The following is a 16,916-nucleotide window of genomic DNA, read 5'->3' on the forward strand; positions in this document are numbered from 1 at the left end:
TGTTATTGTTTCAACTAATGATTGCCCATTTAAAGTACACATTTTTTCTCATATGCATGATAATGTCCCATAGGGGTCAAAACAATATTATTAAGTTATGGGAGCATTCCAGCATTCAGATATTAGTCTCCTTTTTCTGTACGATGCATAAATGCATCAGAACACAGATTTAGGTCTGCTTTAATGCAGTTCTGTCATTTCTCTTTACCATTCTCATTGGCTGATAAGAAATTATAGCTACTTGTGACTGTGAACTAAAAGCTTGCAGCGGTAGGCTACATCTGATAAATTGACTCTCCACTAGGTATCAAATTCTATAATCTAGATATTGCCGTTGCACTGTTATCACAATGAGTTAAACCACTGTCTAGTTTCCGTTAACAATCTTTGAGAAATGTGAAACAGATTGATTTGATTGCACTATAACATATTTTATATGAATTTCAGGAATATTATAATAAACTATAGCTTAGTTAATTATATTCATGATGCTTAAATATGACTTGTACACCAACATATCACCTTTTTTTTAAATTACAAGTGTGTAATGTGAAATAGAAAATCTTAGAGATATGTTCATAAAAAAATATTACGATGGGTTAATTTGAGCAATTAGATAGTAATCAACTCTGTCACAGAGAGGCATTGAAGAAGGCGTGGAGAAGTGAACAGCTTTCATATGATGACAGGACCTGACTTCCTCTCATCGTGTTTTTATAGCATTATGATGCTTGACTTCACTCATTCATTCTCTCTGAGAGATGCCCTATCCACAAGACCCATGCACAAGGTAGTATGGACCTTTCTCCGAAATGTTTTCCATTGTGTACTTTCCACATTACGATAAAATGCATAATTTGCACATTATACATGACTTATACATGTTTTTCCTGGTTTAGCCCTACACTCATGCTAAGATGAAGCTTCTACTTGCACTTTGTGCAGTTTGGAACATCATCCAACTATCAGTGTGCTGCTCTTCTGGAGGTACTGTACAATAGTCCATTGTACTGTTCTTTTTGTTCATGTTCATGTCCAGGGGTAAAAGATCATAACATAGGTGACATGGGGTGTGATAAAAGGGTGTGTTTCTTCACAGAAATGACAGATCGACTCACCTGTGTATCTGATTATTGGTTTACAATTACCTGTACTTTGAGCATCACTGATGAGCCTGCAGGTGTCAACAATACCCACTACTGGTTGAATTTTACCTGGTCTGGAGGAGTTGGGTGAGCCTTATTGTGTGCAGATGATGGATTCTTATGGTATAAATCTCTTGGTTCTGTCCATTGCATGAAGTTGAGAGATGAATAGACAACATTAAATGGGAAAAAAAAATATGCAGAGGATAAATCATTTCCAATATCATTTGAATCACACAAATTATTAACATTTTTCCACAGGATTACATTCAAATGTCCACTGGTGAAGATGGGGGACAGTTATGGTTGCACATTTGTGGCCGATTTTGATAAGAATGTAACGTACCACGGCTCTTCATTTAATGAAATGGACTGTTTCGATGTACAGCTTTGTTATAACATTGACTGCCAATCAAACGTGACAGGCTTTGAACCATTCAAAAATAGTAAGTTCCCTGTGAAGATTATATTGATTTGCAATTCATGAAATATGGCATGAAATAATTATGATTTGTGCAAAATATAGCTGACAAAATATGTGTAATGACTGACTCTGTCATCAGTTCAACCAACAGCTCCAAGTCATCTCGCTGTCCAGTGGACTTCAGAGGGTTACAAATGCACTTGGCAAAGTGGATATGAACACCATCCATATCTAACAGAGTTCCCTTACCAACTCTTCTTCTACAAATACCATGGCGATAAGAGCGAGGTAAATAAAGAGCATCTTAATCAAATTCATGCTTCAATTGTTAAAGTCAATGGTTGTTTGCTAAATTGTTTCCTGGATTTTTTTCTCAGGGGTTTTCTGTGTCCCCTCAAAACAAATCTATTTTAATTGATGCATCTAGACTTGAGCCAGATACCACATATGTTCTGAAAGTGAGATCCGGGCTATATGAGTCCTCTGGATATACAGGACAGTGGAGTCCGTGGAGTGCATTGGTGCAATTGAGGACTAATGCAAAGGAAGGTGAGAGAGATCTGCTTTGGAGACAAACTAGTTCAATCATATACCACTCTTACCTATCGCCTCTTTGTTATTGTCCCAAAATATGCTATGGCAAACCATTTAGGCTGTGTTTAGACAGACCAATTAGTGATAAAAATATCAGAATTGGGCTGCTTGTCTAAACACAGCCATTGATGCATATACTAATTTTCTCCTTCAGCAGAACCAACTATAGTCCTTGTCCTCAGCAAGTTTGTATTTCCAGTTTGTGTGATTGCTGGAGTTCTGTTGTTTGTATTTTACAACCCCACGACAAGGTAACTGGTCTTCTTCAGAAACCCATACAAATACTTAAAAATTGTGTCATGAGAGAGCGAGACTGATTTGGAAGCAAACGAACACAAATCATTTGCAATCATTTGTGTCATAGAATGAAGATAAAAGCTTTCTATGATGTGCCAAGCCCAGCCCCTTTTTTCAAACCTCGCTACAAAGGTAACAAACATTTCCAGGTAAAGTCTACTAATTAATTTATTATTTTCCCAAAGTGGTCCTCATAACACCTTCAAAATGGTCCCTGGGATACAGTTTATATCTTAATCATTTTTTCTCTGTAGGACTGGCTTGAGTCAGAGTGCAATCTGATACAAACATACAAAACAGAAGAGCTCCTGACCATCGATAATTTGATTATTGAGGCCAAACCTATAGTAGAGGACCAGGACTGTTCAGCTACAACACCATATCCCCTAGCACAAGTTCACACTCCCTATGTTGGTCCCTCAGTGATGGACTGGGTCTGCAGTAACAGTCCAAATGGAAATGGTCCAGGGGACATTCCTTACACCCAGCTGCCCTGCTCTCCCCTAGAACTCCAGTTTGGAGGGAAGGGCACCTCTTTCTCTCAGGACCCTTCGGTCGCCTGTGAGGGGGACTCTGGATGCGAGGACTTAACACTCAGCCCTGAGAGCAGCTTGCCTAATAGTCCTGTATCTAGTGAGCCAGAATGCATCTGTACTGATTACTATATCCTACACGAAACCTCTAAAGGTTTTATCCCCACTGGTGTGTCCAAAGAGGTCTCTACTCATCCCTTGAATAGTTATTGCATAGAGGGACCAGGTAAGGAGGAAACCTGTGCCACTGAGTGAAGTTACCAAATGTTACATCATATGCCAATAGGACACAGACGGCCTACTTCTTGGGTTTTGATAATGTACTGAGCAAGGGGTGTCATAGTCTTTACAATTTCCTAAATTACATAATGTTGACTTATGATCATTTGCAGTTTCTTTTTTGTAATTCTGAAGTAGAATTGTGTACTATACTGTAATGAAATGTGTTTTGTCCGTTTGAAATATTGTACATTTTTTTATTACTGTATCAATTGTGTAAATAGCTACTTTGGACCAGTTCATTTCATAATTTGTCCGCACTGATGGCACTAGAGCCATTGATCCTTCAGTATGTGAGTTAACCACCAGAGGATGCTGCGACTCAACACTTAGAGGAGAAATTGGCGAGGTGCAGTTTCTTGGATAACAATTTGAGCTCTATGTAATATTTTGAAAGTAGTTTGATAATCCTGTAATTACTATGTCCTTTAATTTGTCTTGTTCGCTATTGTAAATACAATAATACATTGGTATGGTTTATATGTATCGTTTTCTATTTCGCAAAAAAGTAGATGAGTAGTTATAGTTATCAGTAAAGACCATTGCAACAATATATATGTATAGCCAACCAATGGTCTTCAACTTGCTTCATCTTTCATTCTTGGTGCAATTTCAAAACATGTGCGCGTGCTACAAAATGAACGAGAGTAAAATGTTTTGTTGTGATATGACGTCATGTTTCGGGAAATGAACCCAGTATGCAGCTAGCTTGCTTTAGGACTTCCATCCATGTCAGCAAGCAACCACTGGCCAGATAGTGAGTATCTGCCTGTGTTGCATTAACTGTCAGTTGAGTGTGGGAATGGTGAAAGTCAGGCAATAGTGACCTTAAACTACTAACGTTAGCTAGGCAGTTTAGAGTGTGCGGGTAAGATTCACTTTCATGTTCGGTGTTGGGTCTAACAGTCAGCAGCTAGCACTGGTACTGGCTAACGTCAGCTATATTGCTACCTTAGCACATCCGTGTGTGCAGATGTCTTCTCAAATTTGAGAAATGTATTGACTGACCAACACTTTTGAAACTGTGGCAGCACTAGCCGACTAAACTTTTTGTTTTTAAATATTACGGATTTCAGCACCCAAAGAATAGTCCGCATTTACAAATGACATTGTCCTGTGTAAATGCGGACTATTCTTTGGGTGCTGAAATCCGTAGTTTAAAAAAACAAAACACAAAAAACGTTATTTTATGTGACGTCGGAGCTGCAGTCTGCCACGCTAACGCTAGTCGGAGCTCAAATAGATCGTAAATCGTTGAGTTTAGTCGGCTAAATCTGGCTAGGCCTATACTTCTGCAGCCATCTCTTAACATTACTGTAATATTACATCTAGAAGGATTGCTCATTTAACATAGCAATGATGTTGGTTTTGGTTATCTGCTACGGTATTACCACCGACCTGTGCCATAAAGGTCAGAGGATGTAGGCCAGGGTTCCCCAACTGGCGGCCCCCTGGCCCGCATTTGATTTTATTTGCCCCCCCCCCCCCCACCCCTTTTTACCCCCCACCCCCTTTTTATGTTAGACATAAAATACCTTTCAAACAAAAGTAAATCAGGTCCAAGTTATTTTAATTTAGGAAATCTGTTCCAAAGTATTCCCATGCATAATAGTGAGATATACTGTATTTGATCATATATAAATGTCAGCAAGGTTTGAAATTATTATGTTTTAGTCAAATATATCTGTTTGGGCTTCTTGCGGTCAGTTTTAGTCTGCGAATTGTTTGTAATTATGTCTCGGCCCCCTGACCATCCGCACAAGAAAGAAAACGGCCTGCTACTGAATATAGTTCCCTGATGGAGACCGATTACCCACACAGAAACAGAAGGCTACAGTCCTCCTGAGAGCTGTAATATTATAGGGCCATAGAGTACCACAGTCATCATACCTAGCGGTCAAACAGGGAAATGGTTTCAATTGTTTTTCCACCATTCATAGGGAATTTTAGAAACACTTAAAATAAGGGCTTTGTTTCGTGTAGGCTTACCCTGGTGTGATGTTTTGATAACCGTTTCGATCTCTCTAGGTCTATGACAAGGTGACTTTTATCAATATATTCACCTGGATTAACCCCCCCCAAAAAAAAAAAAAAAAAAAAAAAATTGAAATGCTAATTAGCTGCCAATGTGGCTATCATAAAGAACTACAAATGCCATGATGATCTGGACGAGACTGCCGAATCGAGGCAGAGTTAAGAATCTCTGGATTACCTATCTAATGTTAATTAAATGTAGTAATGAATCAATTGGCTACATTTCTTTAATGGACAATTCTGTGAACTGTCTTGTGCAAGTTTTAAATTGGCCTGTTAGCAAAGGTGTCAGCTAGAGATGGCGTGTAGGACCTTTCATGGTTTTGTAGTTTTGCATGTCTACTTTGCTGCTAATTAGCATTTTTGAATCTGAGAGTAAATAGAGCCGAATATAATGGGCCTATGTAGATATTCCATAAAAAATCTGCCATTTCCAGCTACAATAGTCATTTACATCATTAACTATGTCTACACTGTATTTCTGATCAATTTGATGTTATTTTAATGGACAATTTTCAAAAACAAGGACATTTCTAAGTGACCCCAAACTTTTGAACGGTAGTGTATATATTGATAAAAGTCACCTTGTCGGAGAGAAATTGACATGGTTATCAAAACATCACGCCGGGGTAAGCCTACACGAAACACAGCCCTTATTTTAAGTTTTTCTAAAATCCCTTATGGGAAAAATGAATGGTAGAAAAACTATTCTAACCATTTCCCTGTTTGACCGCTAGGTTTATGGGTATTATGACACCTCCACTGTGGGGCTCTATTATGGATAAGCTTGAACACAAACATTTAAGGAAGCTCTCTTTCTCACCAAGGCAAGACGTGTCACAACAGGAAACCACAATGATCTTAATCTGTTCATAAAATAATGTTGTTTAAAAATACAGATTTATGACCAGTTATTTAAGTTTCCAAGAACACAGGCCATTTACTTTTATTGGCTTGTTCACTGCTTTGGAGGTTAGACTAGGCTATGATTTCCTGTCTCTAGGACAGATGGCTTTGATTGTCCCAGTTAATTATTAGCTTTTTTGTTTTTACTGTAAGAGCTGTTTTCTTCTAAATTGTACATTTCTATGTGCAAAGGGACATACCCTTCTGGTTTCTGTGGTTTATAGTTTTGTCATGGTGTTGTTGGAGCACTGCCTTCCGTGGCAGGTGTCTGGAGTGGAAAGTACCCTACATCAGGGATTATCAACTAGATTCAGTCACAGGCTGTTTCTGTTTTTTTTCTTGAGTGGATGGTCAGGGGGCTGGAAAATAAGTACAAATAATTTGTGCACTAGGTTCTACTCTGCTGAAATAGTATGTGCATTACAGTATTTGCATTCTAAAGGTATAATTCACAGGTAAGACCAATTTCACTATGTATTATGAAGTTTGACATGAACATTAATTTCTTTGATATTTTTTGATCTTTGAATAACTTTTAATTGAAGTTTTATGTTCCTTGTTCAGAAATTGTGGGCTCTATTTTCAGCTGGCGCTAAGGAGTTGCAAGTGTCAAAAGCATGTTAGTAAGTGTTTGTTTGCAATTTCGTCATGTTAAAACTGGCGCACAATTGATTGATTTATCCAGTCAGTCAATAAATAATATAATAATACTTGTAGGAAAGGTTTTCACCTTTGGCTCACAATCTGTGGATACTATATGATTAGAAAGGTACAAAATGTATGTAAAATATCACAGCACAATTGAAAAATATATGGCACATGGAAACCAAACGAGAGTGGTCTATGGTGATAGGTGGGATGGGCTGAGCGTGGGATTAAAGAGTTTATTTTCAGTAATGTATTATTGTTATGTGATCATTTGTAGACTAAAAATGTACCGCAAAAAGCCCAAACATTGAAATTATTATGTTTTATTCAAATATACAGTACCAGTCAAAAGTTTGGACACACCTACTCTTTCAAGGGTTTTTCTTTATGTTTACTATTTTCTACATTGTAGAATAATAGTGAAGATATCAAAACTATGAAATAACACATAAGGAATCATGTAGTAACCAAAAAAGTGTATATAAATATAATATTTGAGATTCTTCAAAGAAGCCACCCTTTGCCTTGATGACAGCTTTGCACATGCATGGCGTTCTCTCAACCAGCTTCACCTTGAATACTTTTCCAACAATCTTGAAGGAGTCCCCACATATGCCGAGCACTTGTTTTCTGCTTTTCATTCACTCTGTGGTCCAACTCATCCCAAACCATCTCATTTTGGTTGACGTCGGATGATTGTGGAGGCCAGGTCATCTGATGCAGCACTCCATCACTCTCCTTCTTGGTCATATAGCCCTTGCAAATCCTGTAGGTGTGTTGGGTCATTGTCCTGTTTAAAAACAAATGATAGTCCCATTAAGCGCAAACCAGATGGGATGGCATATCGCTGCAGAATGCTGTGGTAGCCATGCTGGTTAAGTGTACATTGAATTCTAAATAAATCACTGACAGTGTCACCAGCAAAGCACCATCACACTTCCTCCTCCATGCTCCGCAATGGGAACCACACATGTGGAGGTCATCCATTCACCTACTCTGCATCTCACAAAGACACTGCAGTTGGAGCCAAAAATCTCAAATTTGGACTCATCAGACCAAAGGACAGATTTCCACCGGTCTAATGTCTACTGCTTGGGTTTCTTGGACCAAGCAAGTCTCTTTTTCTTATTGATGTCCTTCAGTAGTTTTTTTTTTTGCAGCAATTCGACCATGAAGGAAAGAAATTCCACAAATTAACAAGCCACAGCTGTTAATTGAAATGCATTCCAGGTGACTACCTCATGAAGCTGGTTGAGAGAATGTCAAGTGTGTGCAAAGCTGTCATCAAGGCAAATGGTGGCTACTTTGAAGAATCTAAAATATATTTTAATTTGTTTAACACTTATTTTGGTTACTACATGATTCCATATGTGTTATTTCCACAAATAACCGGGCTCTCAAGTGGCGCAGCGGTCTAAGGTACTGTCTAAGTTAGTGCTTGAGGCATCACTACAGACACCCTGGTTCGATTCCAGGCTGTATCACAACTTGCTGTGATTGGGAGGCCCATAGGGTGGCGCACAATTGGCCCAGCGTTGTTTGGGTGTGGCCGTGTTGGCCGTCATTGTAAATAAGAATTTGTTCTTAACTGACTTGCCTAGTTAAATAAAGGTTAAATATAAAATGTTTAAAAAAGCATGGCAGCAACACATGACAACACAGCATGGTAGCAACATAACATGACAACAATGTGGTAGCAACACAACATGGCAGCAGCACAATATGGTAGCAGCACAAAACAGAGTACAAACACTCTTGGGCACAGACAACAGCACAAAGGGGAAGAAGGTAGAGCTAACAATACATCACGCAAAGCAGCCACATCTGTCAGTAAGAGTGTCCATGACTAGGGCTTTGAATGAAGAGATGGAGATAAAACGGTCCAGTTTTAGTGTTTGTTGCAGCTCGTTCCAGTTGCTAGCTGCAGCGAACTGAAAAGGGGAGCGACCCAGGGATGTGTTGTATGTGGAGGATGAGGGCTGCAGTAGATATCTCAGATAGTAAAGACCCTTTCTCTCTTGGAGTCTTACTTGAATAATGAAATGGTATTTATAAGGAATTGGAACAACACCTGTAGTCATGTGTGAAGAAAAAAAAAACAAGAACCCTCCCTGTGCGGAAGCAGCACGCTAGTTTATCAGCTGTGGGTTACTTGCTGTATGGTGGTTTTCTTGTGTGTGTGTGTGTGAGAGAGAGAGGGGAGGGAAAGTGTGGTGTAGCTTCCTTTTTTGTTATGTGACTTGTTTTTCTGTTTCTGCACATCCTTTAAGGTATGATGCCGTTCCTATTCTGTCCAGCATCATCCTGTGTTCCTCCCCTCCTTCTATGGTAAGAATCACCTGGACTCCAGTTTGTTCCTCCATCTAAGAATGGAGGGCCCTCAAGCCTCCCCAAAGCTTGTAAAGCAGCCAGAGGACTTCAAATTTGGTCGAATTCTAGGAGAAGGCTCCTATTCAACAGTAAGTCCTCATAATCTTCTATGGTGTTGTATTTTGTGTGGGGGACTTACAGATTACAGTTTCAGTCATATGAATTACTTTTTATTTTCTATTGTTGTTAAAGGGTTGGATTGTTAAAAAACAAATCTTTGTTGATTGCAAACTTGTTTCAGGTTGTGCTGGCAAGAGAACAGGCCACAGGGAAGGAATATGCTAGTAAGACACTACAAATATGTTTTCTCTTGTTGCATGAGGCTGATGATCCTCAAGTGGCGTTCAAGTGACTGTCCTGGATTCTGCTTATAACTTAAATGCATTTTTGCTGAACAATAATGCTCTTTGAAGTGAGGAAACTGGAATTTGATTCAGTCATAAACACAGAGTGAAGCATATCGGTTTGAATTGTGTTTCAGTGAAGATTCTGGAGAAGATGCACATCCGGAAGGAGAACAAGGCACATTGCGTGACGCGAGAGAGGGATATCATGTCAAGCTTAGACCATCCATTTATCGTCAAGCTCTACTTCACATTTCAAGATGTGAAAAGGTTGTGTATCCTTTGAAATAATCATAACATGGGCTACTTTAAGACTTCTGGTCTCATCTATTTTGTGATCTTAGTACCATTATCCTTAACTGCCTCCTGTTAGATTTTGGCATAAGCTATGCAAGAAATGGGGAATTACTGAAATACATTCGCAAAATAGGCTCCTTCGATGAGACGTGCACTAGATTCTACTCTGCTGAAATAGTATGTGCATTACAGTATTTGCATTCTAAAGGCATAATTCACAGGTAAGACCAATTTCACAATGTATTATTAAGTTTGACAAACATGAATTGATTTGATATTTTTGTATCTTTGAATAATTTTTCATGGAATTTTTATAATGTTCCTTGATTAGAAATTGTGGGCTCTATTTCCGGCTGCCGCTAAGGAGGTGCAAGTGTCAAACGCACGTTAGTTTGCAATTTTGTCATGTAAAAACTGGCACACTGGCATTTTCCAGACCTAATGCCAGGTTCGGCAATTTGCCTGTCTAATATCAGCTTGCTTGCGCTGAGTAAACATTTTGGAGGTTTTTGCCCTCTGCTTTTTCATTATTCACAATACACATACTTGCATACTACACTGCTCAAAAAAATAAAGGGAACACTAAAATAACACATCCTAGATCTGAATGAATGAAATATTCTTATTAAATACTTTTTTCTTTACATAGTTGAATGTGCTGACAACAAAATCACACAAAAATTATCAATGGAAATCAAATGTATCAACCCATGGAGGTCTGGATTTGGAGTCACACTCAAAATTAAAATGGAAAACAACACTACAGGCTGAGCCAACTTTGATGTAATGTCCTTAAAACAAGTCCAAATGAGGCTCAGTAGTGTGTGTGGCCTCCACGTGCCTGTATGACCTCCGTACAACGCATGGGTATGCTCCTAATGAGGTGGCGGATGGTCTCCTGAGGGATCTCCTCCCAGACCTGGACTAAAGCATCCGCCAACTCCTGGACAGTCTGTGGTGCAACGTGGCATTGGTGGATGGAGCGAGACATGATGTCCCAGATGTGCTCAATTGGATTCAGGTCTGGGGAACATGCGGGCCAGTCCATAGCATCAATGCCTTCCTCTTGCAGGAACTGCTGACACACTCCAGCCACATGAGGTCTAGCATTGTCTTGCATTAGGAGGAACCCAGGGCCAACCGCACCAGCATATGGTCTCACAAGGGGTCTGAGGATCTCATCTCGGTACCTAATGGCAGTCAGGCTACCTCTGGCGAGCACATGGAGGGCTGTGCGGCCCCCCAAAGAAATGGCACTCCACACCATGACTGACCCACCGCCAAACCGGTCATGCTGGAAGATGTTGTAGGCAGCAGAACGTTCTACACGGTGTCTCCAGACTCTGTCACGTCTGTCACATGTGCTCTGTGTGAACCTGCTTTCATCTGTGAAGAGCACAGGGCACCAGTGGCGAATTTGCCAATCTTGGTGTTCTCTGGCAAATGCCAAACGTCCTGCACGGTGTTGGGCTGTAAGCACAACCCTCACCTGTGGACGTCGGGCCCTCATACCACCCTCATGGAGTCTGTTTCTGACCATTTGAGCAGACACATACACATTTGTGGCCTGCTGGAGGTCATTTTGCAGGGCTCTGGCAGTGCTCCTCCTGCCCTCCTTGCACAAAGGCGGAGGTAGCGGTCTTGCTGCTGGGTTGTTGCCCTCCTACGGCCTCCTCCCCGTCTCCTGATGTACTGGCCTGTCTCCTGGTAGCGCCTCCATGCTCTGGACACTACGCTGACAGACACAGCAAACCTTCTTGCCACAGCTCGCATTGATGTGCCATCCTGGATGAGCTACACTACCTGAGCCACTTGTGTGGGTTGTAGACTCCGTCTCATGCTACCACTAGAATGAAAACACCGCCAGCATTCAAAAGTGACCAAAACATCAGCCAGGAAGCATAGGAACTGAGAAGTGGTCTGAAGTCACCACCTGCAGAACCACTCCTTTATTGGGGGTGTCTTGCTAATTGCCTATAATTTCCACCTGCTGTCTATTCCATTTGCACAACAGCATGTGCAATTTATTGTCAATCAGTGTTGCTTCCTAAGTGGACAGTTTGATTTCACAGAAGTGTGATTGACTTGGAGTTACATAGTGTTGTTTAAGTGTTCCCTTTATTTTTTTGAGCAGTGTATATAAACATTTTTGAAAATCTGCCAAGCACATAGGTAACGATACAATCGACAGGAGCCTAGTATTTTGTATAGACGTGCAAATGCTATGGGTGAAGACACTTGAATTGAAAATATACTGCACATCCTAAAACATACACACATATGCCTACCTGCATACTTCATTTCACTTGTTCCAGCTCCAAAAAGCGCCTCTCATCTCTCAGACGCACTCCTCCAAACATATTTAAATTATTCAGTCCTATAATGCAGGATCAACGGTAGGCCTAAGCTATATTTCGCTTATTGAGGATGTGCCTCACACATACAATACAATTTACCGTATTTTTATTTTTTTAGGAAAAGTTTGACACATAAAGACATATAAGGCTAGGCTACGCTCATTGAAGCCAATTACAACAATGTTGACTTCCAACTCTCCAAACATAGGCTATTGAGCAAACTTGTTACTGTAGCCTATGCTATTTAATAAACTTTAGTATCAATCCAAAATGGACCAGGACAAAATAATATTCTGTGCCTCCAGCCGAATTGGAAGTGATGACAATGCAAAGACTGTCAATAACAAACAGAACTTGAGACAAACACATGCAGTATTAAGCCATGGAACGCATTGATTGGCCGGTGAGTGGCCAAGCCCTCTTCACACCTACAACTTGTTCATTCATCAAAACCCAGGCTTTTGCGCCACTGCCAGCTATTGTAGTCATAATTCCGGCTGTGAAAATGGCAAAAATATTTCTGACACACCCCTGAACCTACAGTGCTATCGCCAGTGCTTAGATTTACCACTGCGTTAGGTTTGTTAAAATGTCATGATATGAATTTTATTTTAAGGTTTTAAATGGTGTGGCTTTTTCTTTACAGGGACCTCAAACCAGAGAATATTTTACTGAATGAGGACATGCACATTCAAATAACAGACTTTGGAACTGCAAAACAACTCTCATCAGATGGTACACAAAGTAATTTAACACATATTGCTTTGTCTTTGTGTAATTTTCCTCCAGTTTGTTGATAGACTAAGTACGGTACATTGGTTTGTTTACCCCTTATCGCCTTATCGTATTGTGGTTAACTTATCTATCTATACCTCTCTAAAGGCTAACAGAAAAGTGTTTTTGTTATTTATAGGCACATGCACAAGGGTCTCTATGTGGACTTCATAGATATGGAAGCAAATTATAGCAAATTGCTAGTTATACAGTGCTCGGAATATAATTTTATTAATAGGTATGAGTCATTAATGTCATTTTAAGCACAAGTGACTGTACCAAATGTGTCATGTGAATAATTTGTACATACATCTAATTCATATGATTGTTTTCTTCTGCAGACAGAGCAAACTCCTTTGTTGGAACAGCTGAGTATGTTTCTCCAGAACTACTGACTCAGAAATCTGCCTGCAAAAGGTAGTTTGACTTGAATTCATTCAGTACCCTGATTTGAATCCAATATTCAAAGGTCATCTGTTAGTGTATCCTCGCTTGCCATGCTTTATGCAGCTGGGAACAAGGCAATTTTTACATCACTATGATAAAACCCAAAACTGAAAAAAGTTAACTGAATCTGTCATGTTTTCTGATGTGTTTTAGCTCTGACCTTTGGGGTTTAGGCTGTATCATCTACCAGTTGGTAGCAGGATTACCTCCATTTAGAGCCGGGTAAGTTGCGTATCATACATTAATATTTTCCTTTTTGAATATTCAGGTAACATATTTGAGAAGCGTCATTGTCAGGGGCTTTGCAGAGGCGCACTTTGATTTGGTAAACGATGTAGTCTATTTGTTATCACAGTCTAAAAACACTGTGTGAAATAACAGGAAGTTATGGCTGTGGTGTTTGACTTGTTTGTGTATTGAGTGCCTGGAGGCTTGAAGAAACCCCAGTCACTCTCTCACATGGCAGCAGCTTCATGGTTCAACTATAAACCAACACATTTACCTCAAAGCCCTTTCAAAGGCAAGTACAGTGACAGTTGTGTATACTGTATGCGTCTTCCACTTCCAGGCAATCAAGCCCCAAAGAAGACATCAATATGACACAAGTTCTAACATGTGCCTTGCACTCTCATATGATCTTCTGTCTGTCCATGTGGTTGATTGTAGTATTTGCTCACCAGGAATGACTACCTGAAATTCCAGAAGATTATTAAACTGGAGTATGAATTTCCTGATAAATTCTTTCCTAATGCGAAGGATCTAGTGGAACATCTTCTAGTGAGTCTAATCATAGGAATTATTCAAATACATTCAGATGTTGTTCCTCAGTTCCATACTATGACCCAATGAGTGTCATTATTAACTAAGCATTGCTTTATTTTTGTGTTAGTGCTTGGATCCCTCCAACCGATTAGGTTGTGAGGAGATGGGTGGGTACAACCCTCTCAGAGCCCATTTTTTCTTTAAGGCTGTCACATGGGAGAACCTTCACCTACAGACACCCCCCAAACTCACCCCCTACCTGCCAGCTATGGCTGAGGATGATGAGGACTATTATGGAAACGTAGGTTTTTCCCTCTTGACATATATAATTAAAGGTTAACACAAATCCTTGTTGACATATTGTTTCCCCAATATGTCAAATTAGCATGTCCTTGTTTTGTAATCTGTACTGAAAACACCCTGATCATGATGTGGTTCCATCCACAGTATGATGACCTCCTCAGCCAGTTCAGCAACATGCAGGTTGTCCATTCCCGCTCCTTTCAACCACTGTTTGTGGCCAACCCCAGTCCCATCCCCAACCCTGCACAAAGGCCCAACAGCAACATCGAGCAATACATTCATGACCTGGACAACAACTCTTTTGAGCTGGATCTGCAGTTTTCCACTGAGGTGAAGCGGCTACTGCTTGAGAAGCAGACAAGCAGAAACCCCTGGTAGGCCTGCAGCGATGTTCTCGTGAGCAAAACATGTTTTTGTGGAAAGAGTGTCAGAAGACTGTCAATATTATCTCACCATAATATTGATACATACTGTAGTTGATGATCTCATGCTCGTATGTTGGGATTCCTATGTTTACTTACAATATTTACACAATTCTACCTGTGATATCTTGTCAACATGAAGCACTTTACCTAAAGACAATACAATGCCAACAATAATATGATATACTGTGTGAACTGTATCAAGAAAGATTTGGGGAATTCACTTTTTTTGATCTATTAAGGAATCAGTTTGTGGAGAATAATTTGATCCTCAAGATGGGACCAGTGGACAAAAGGAAGGTAAGGATTTATGTATTCCTGAATTACTTTACAGTAATGTTCTATTTTTCAGTTTGAAGGGGAGGAGTGAATGTCTTGATACTGTACTCTTCCAACCCTAAAGCAACATACTTCCCTCCTCTGGCAGTTGTTTGCAATTGCTACCAGGAATCAATTTGGGGCATCTTGAACCATACTTACTGACTTTACCTACAGGCAAGGGATTTATTTTTTATGTCTGAGAATTGCTCTCTGCTTTTAAAGGGGCTGTTTGCACGTCGGCGCCAGCTATTGTTGACTGAGGGACCACACCTTTACTATGTGGACCCAGTTAACAAGGTTTTGAAAGGAGAGATCCCCTGGTCCCCCGCACTGCGCCCAGAGGCCAAGAACTTCAAGACCTTCTTTGTCCATACAGTAATGAATTAGTCTTTTGCAATTAATAGCTCACCCTTAGCTAACAAAACTCACTTTATAAAACTATCAGTAACAGTGACCTATCCTCCTCTTTGCAGCCTAACAGAACATACTATCTGATGGACCCGTGTGGGAATGCTGACAAATGGTGCAACAAAATTCAAGAAGTGTGGCAAAAAATCTATAACAAGCATTTTAACTCGTGCATGTAGGTTGGGTACACTATCTTTTGAAGACAGGTCTTACCCTGTAATGACAGGAGACAGAAAATGAAGGCGTTAATTCATAAATGATGGAAAACACCTAGCTGTAATGTAGCTTACAAGTCGTATTCCCTATTACTCCACACATTTAATTTCTTGTAGGGCAGCAGGTTCAGGGCATGTTCCATTGTAATGCAGAATTTGATACATTCAGCTGGATCTAAAGCCATTCTGGTATAGAAAGGACCTATTATTTAAGAAAGTAGAATGGCTATTGCAACTATTCTAACTGATGATTTCTTAGGCTTGGATGGTCTCATGTCTGACATGGTGGCCTTGGTTTTCCTAAGCTATTTGTCTTCTATAGCAGAGAATAAACTTTGGTCAAACCACATAGGCTGGTGCTGCTTTACAAATTAGGAGTTGACATGGATGATGGTTGAACAGTTCATCCAAATTGCAGAGGAGGATGTTGAAGCCTGTTTTTTGACTGTTCTCATTTCTGGGAGAAGTTGATTGTAAATGTTAGACAGATATTATGTTAGTCTATTCTAACGACCATTGCTGTGATGTACAAAGTGGGATGCAAGTAAAGTGTAAAATGTATATTTTGTATTTGTTTTAGGGTTTTATCCTTTGCTGATTAATCCTCATGCTATCCAAACAGTTCAAATACGGTAATAATTTGGATTAATGACCTGGCTCCATGTTTACATAATTTAAATGTAAATCAATTGAATGTAACTAGTTAATAATGGTAAATTATAATATTTTACTACCTTTCATTGTAATCTATATTTTATTTATAGATGGTGACATTGTTATTTTTACATAAAGAGATGTGGGCCTATTTTTGTGTGTGCAAGTTTCAAATTGTTAATTGGAAGAATGCAGCATATATATATATATAAGGTGGCTTGGTAATAAAAGCATGTGGGATTTTGACACACGTCCTGTGTTTATTTATACTTAGCTTGGGTGAAGGCTCAGTATCATCATTTTGGGACCAAACCTTTTTTGAAGTCATGGAGTCCCAACTGCAAAAAATATTCTTATGATAAGGATGCAGGGAGTGGGGGGA

General features: G+C 39.7%; 1 protein-coding gene and 1 pseudogene across 3 annotated transcripts; both read left to right on the plus strand.

Annotated features, from left to right (window-relative positions):
* Positions 1 to 48: 48 nt before the first annotated feature.
* On the plus strand, positions 49 to 3,997 carry il21r.2 (interleukin 21 receptor, tandem duplicate 2). 3 transcript variants are annotated; one of them, XM_024390259.2, is made up of 9 exons: positions 49 to 790; positions 900 to 987; positions 1,100 to 1,232; positions 1,407 to 1,591; positions 1,709 to 1,857; positions 1,947 to 2,118; positions 2,318 to 2,414; positions 2,528 to 2,592; positions 2,715 to 3,997. In XM_024390259.2, exons 1-9 carry the CDS (start codon positions 680 to 682, stop codon positions 2,723 to 2,725), a joined length of 1,011 nt encoding a protein of 336 aa, XP_024246027.1. In that variant the 5' UTR covers positions 49 to 679; the 3' UTR covers positions 2,726 to 3,997. The 3 variants fall into 3 exon arrangements, with proteins under 3 accessions (XP_024246027.1, XP_024246026.1, XP_024246025.1); XM_024390258.2 differs by having other exon boundaries at positions 2,321 to 2,414; positions 2,528 to 2,609; XM_024390257.2 differs by having other exon boundaries at positions 2,528 to 2,609; positions 2,715 to 3,995.
* A 2,471-nt stretch (positions 3,998 to 6,468) lies between these two features.
* LOC112226052 lies at positions 6,469 to 16,780 on the plus strand (annotated as a pseudogene).
* The last annotated feature ends 136 nt before the right edge of the window (positions 16,781 to 16,916 follow it).

This window comes from Oncorhynchus tshawytscha, linkage group LG09, assembly GCF_018296145.1.
Source record: "Oncorhynchus tshawytscha isolate Ot180627B linkage group LG09, Otsh_v2.0, whole genome shotgun sequence".
NCBI lineage: Eukaryota > Metazoa > Chordata > Actinopteri > Salmoniformes > Salmonidae > Oncorhynchus > Oncorhynchus tshawytscha.

Excerpts from the sequence above, each read along its gene's own strand:
- il21r.2 (XM_024390257.2), top strand. The coding sequence starts at position 680 with ATGATGACAGGACCTGACTTCCTCTCATCGTGTTTTTATAGCATTATG. Across the intron at positions 1,233-1,406 it reads ACCTGGTCTGGAGGAGTTGG|GATTACATTCAAATGTCCAC; the intron begins GTGAGCCTTATT and ends ATTTTTCCACAG. Across the intron at positions 2,610-2,714 it reads AAGGTAACAAACATTTCCAG|GACTGGCTTGAGTCAGAGTG; the intron begins GTAAAGTCTACT and ends TTTTCTCTGTAG.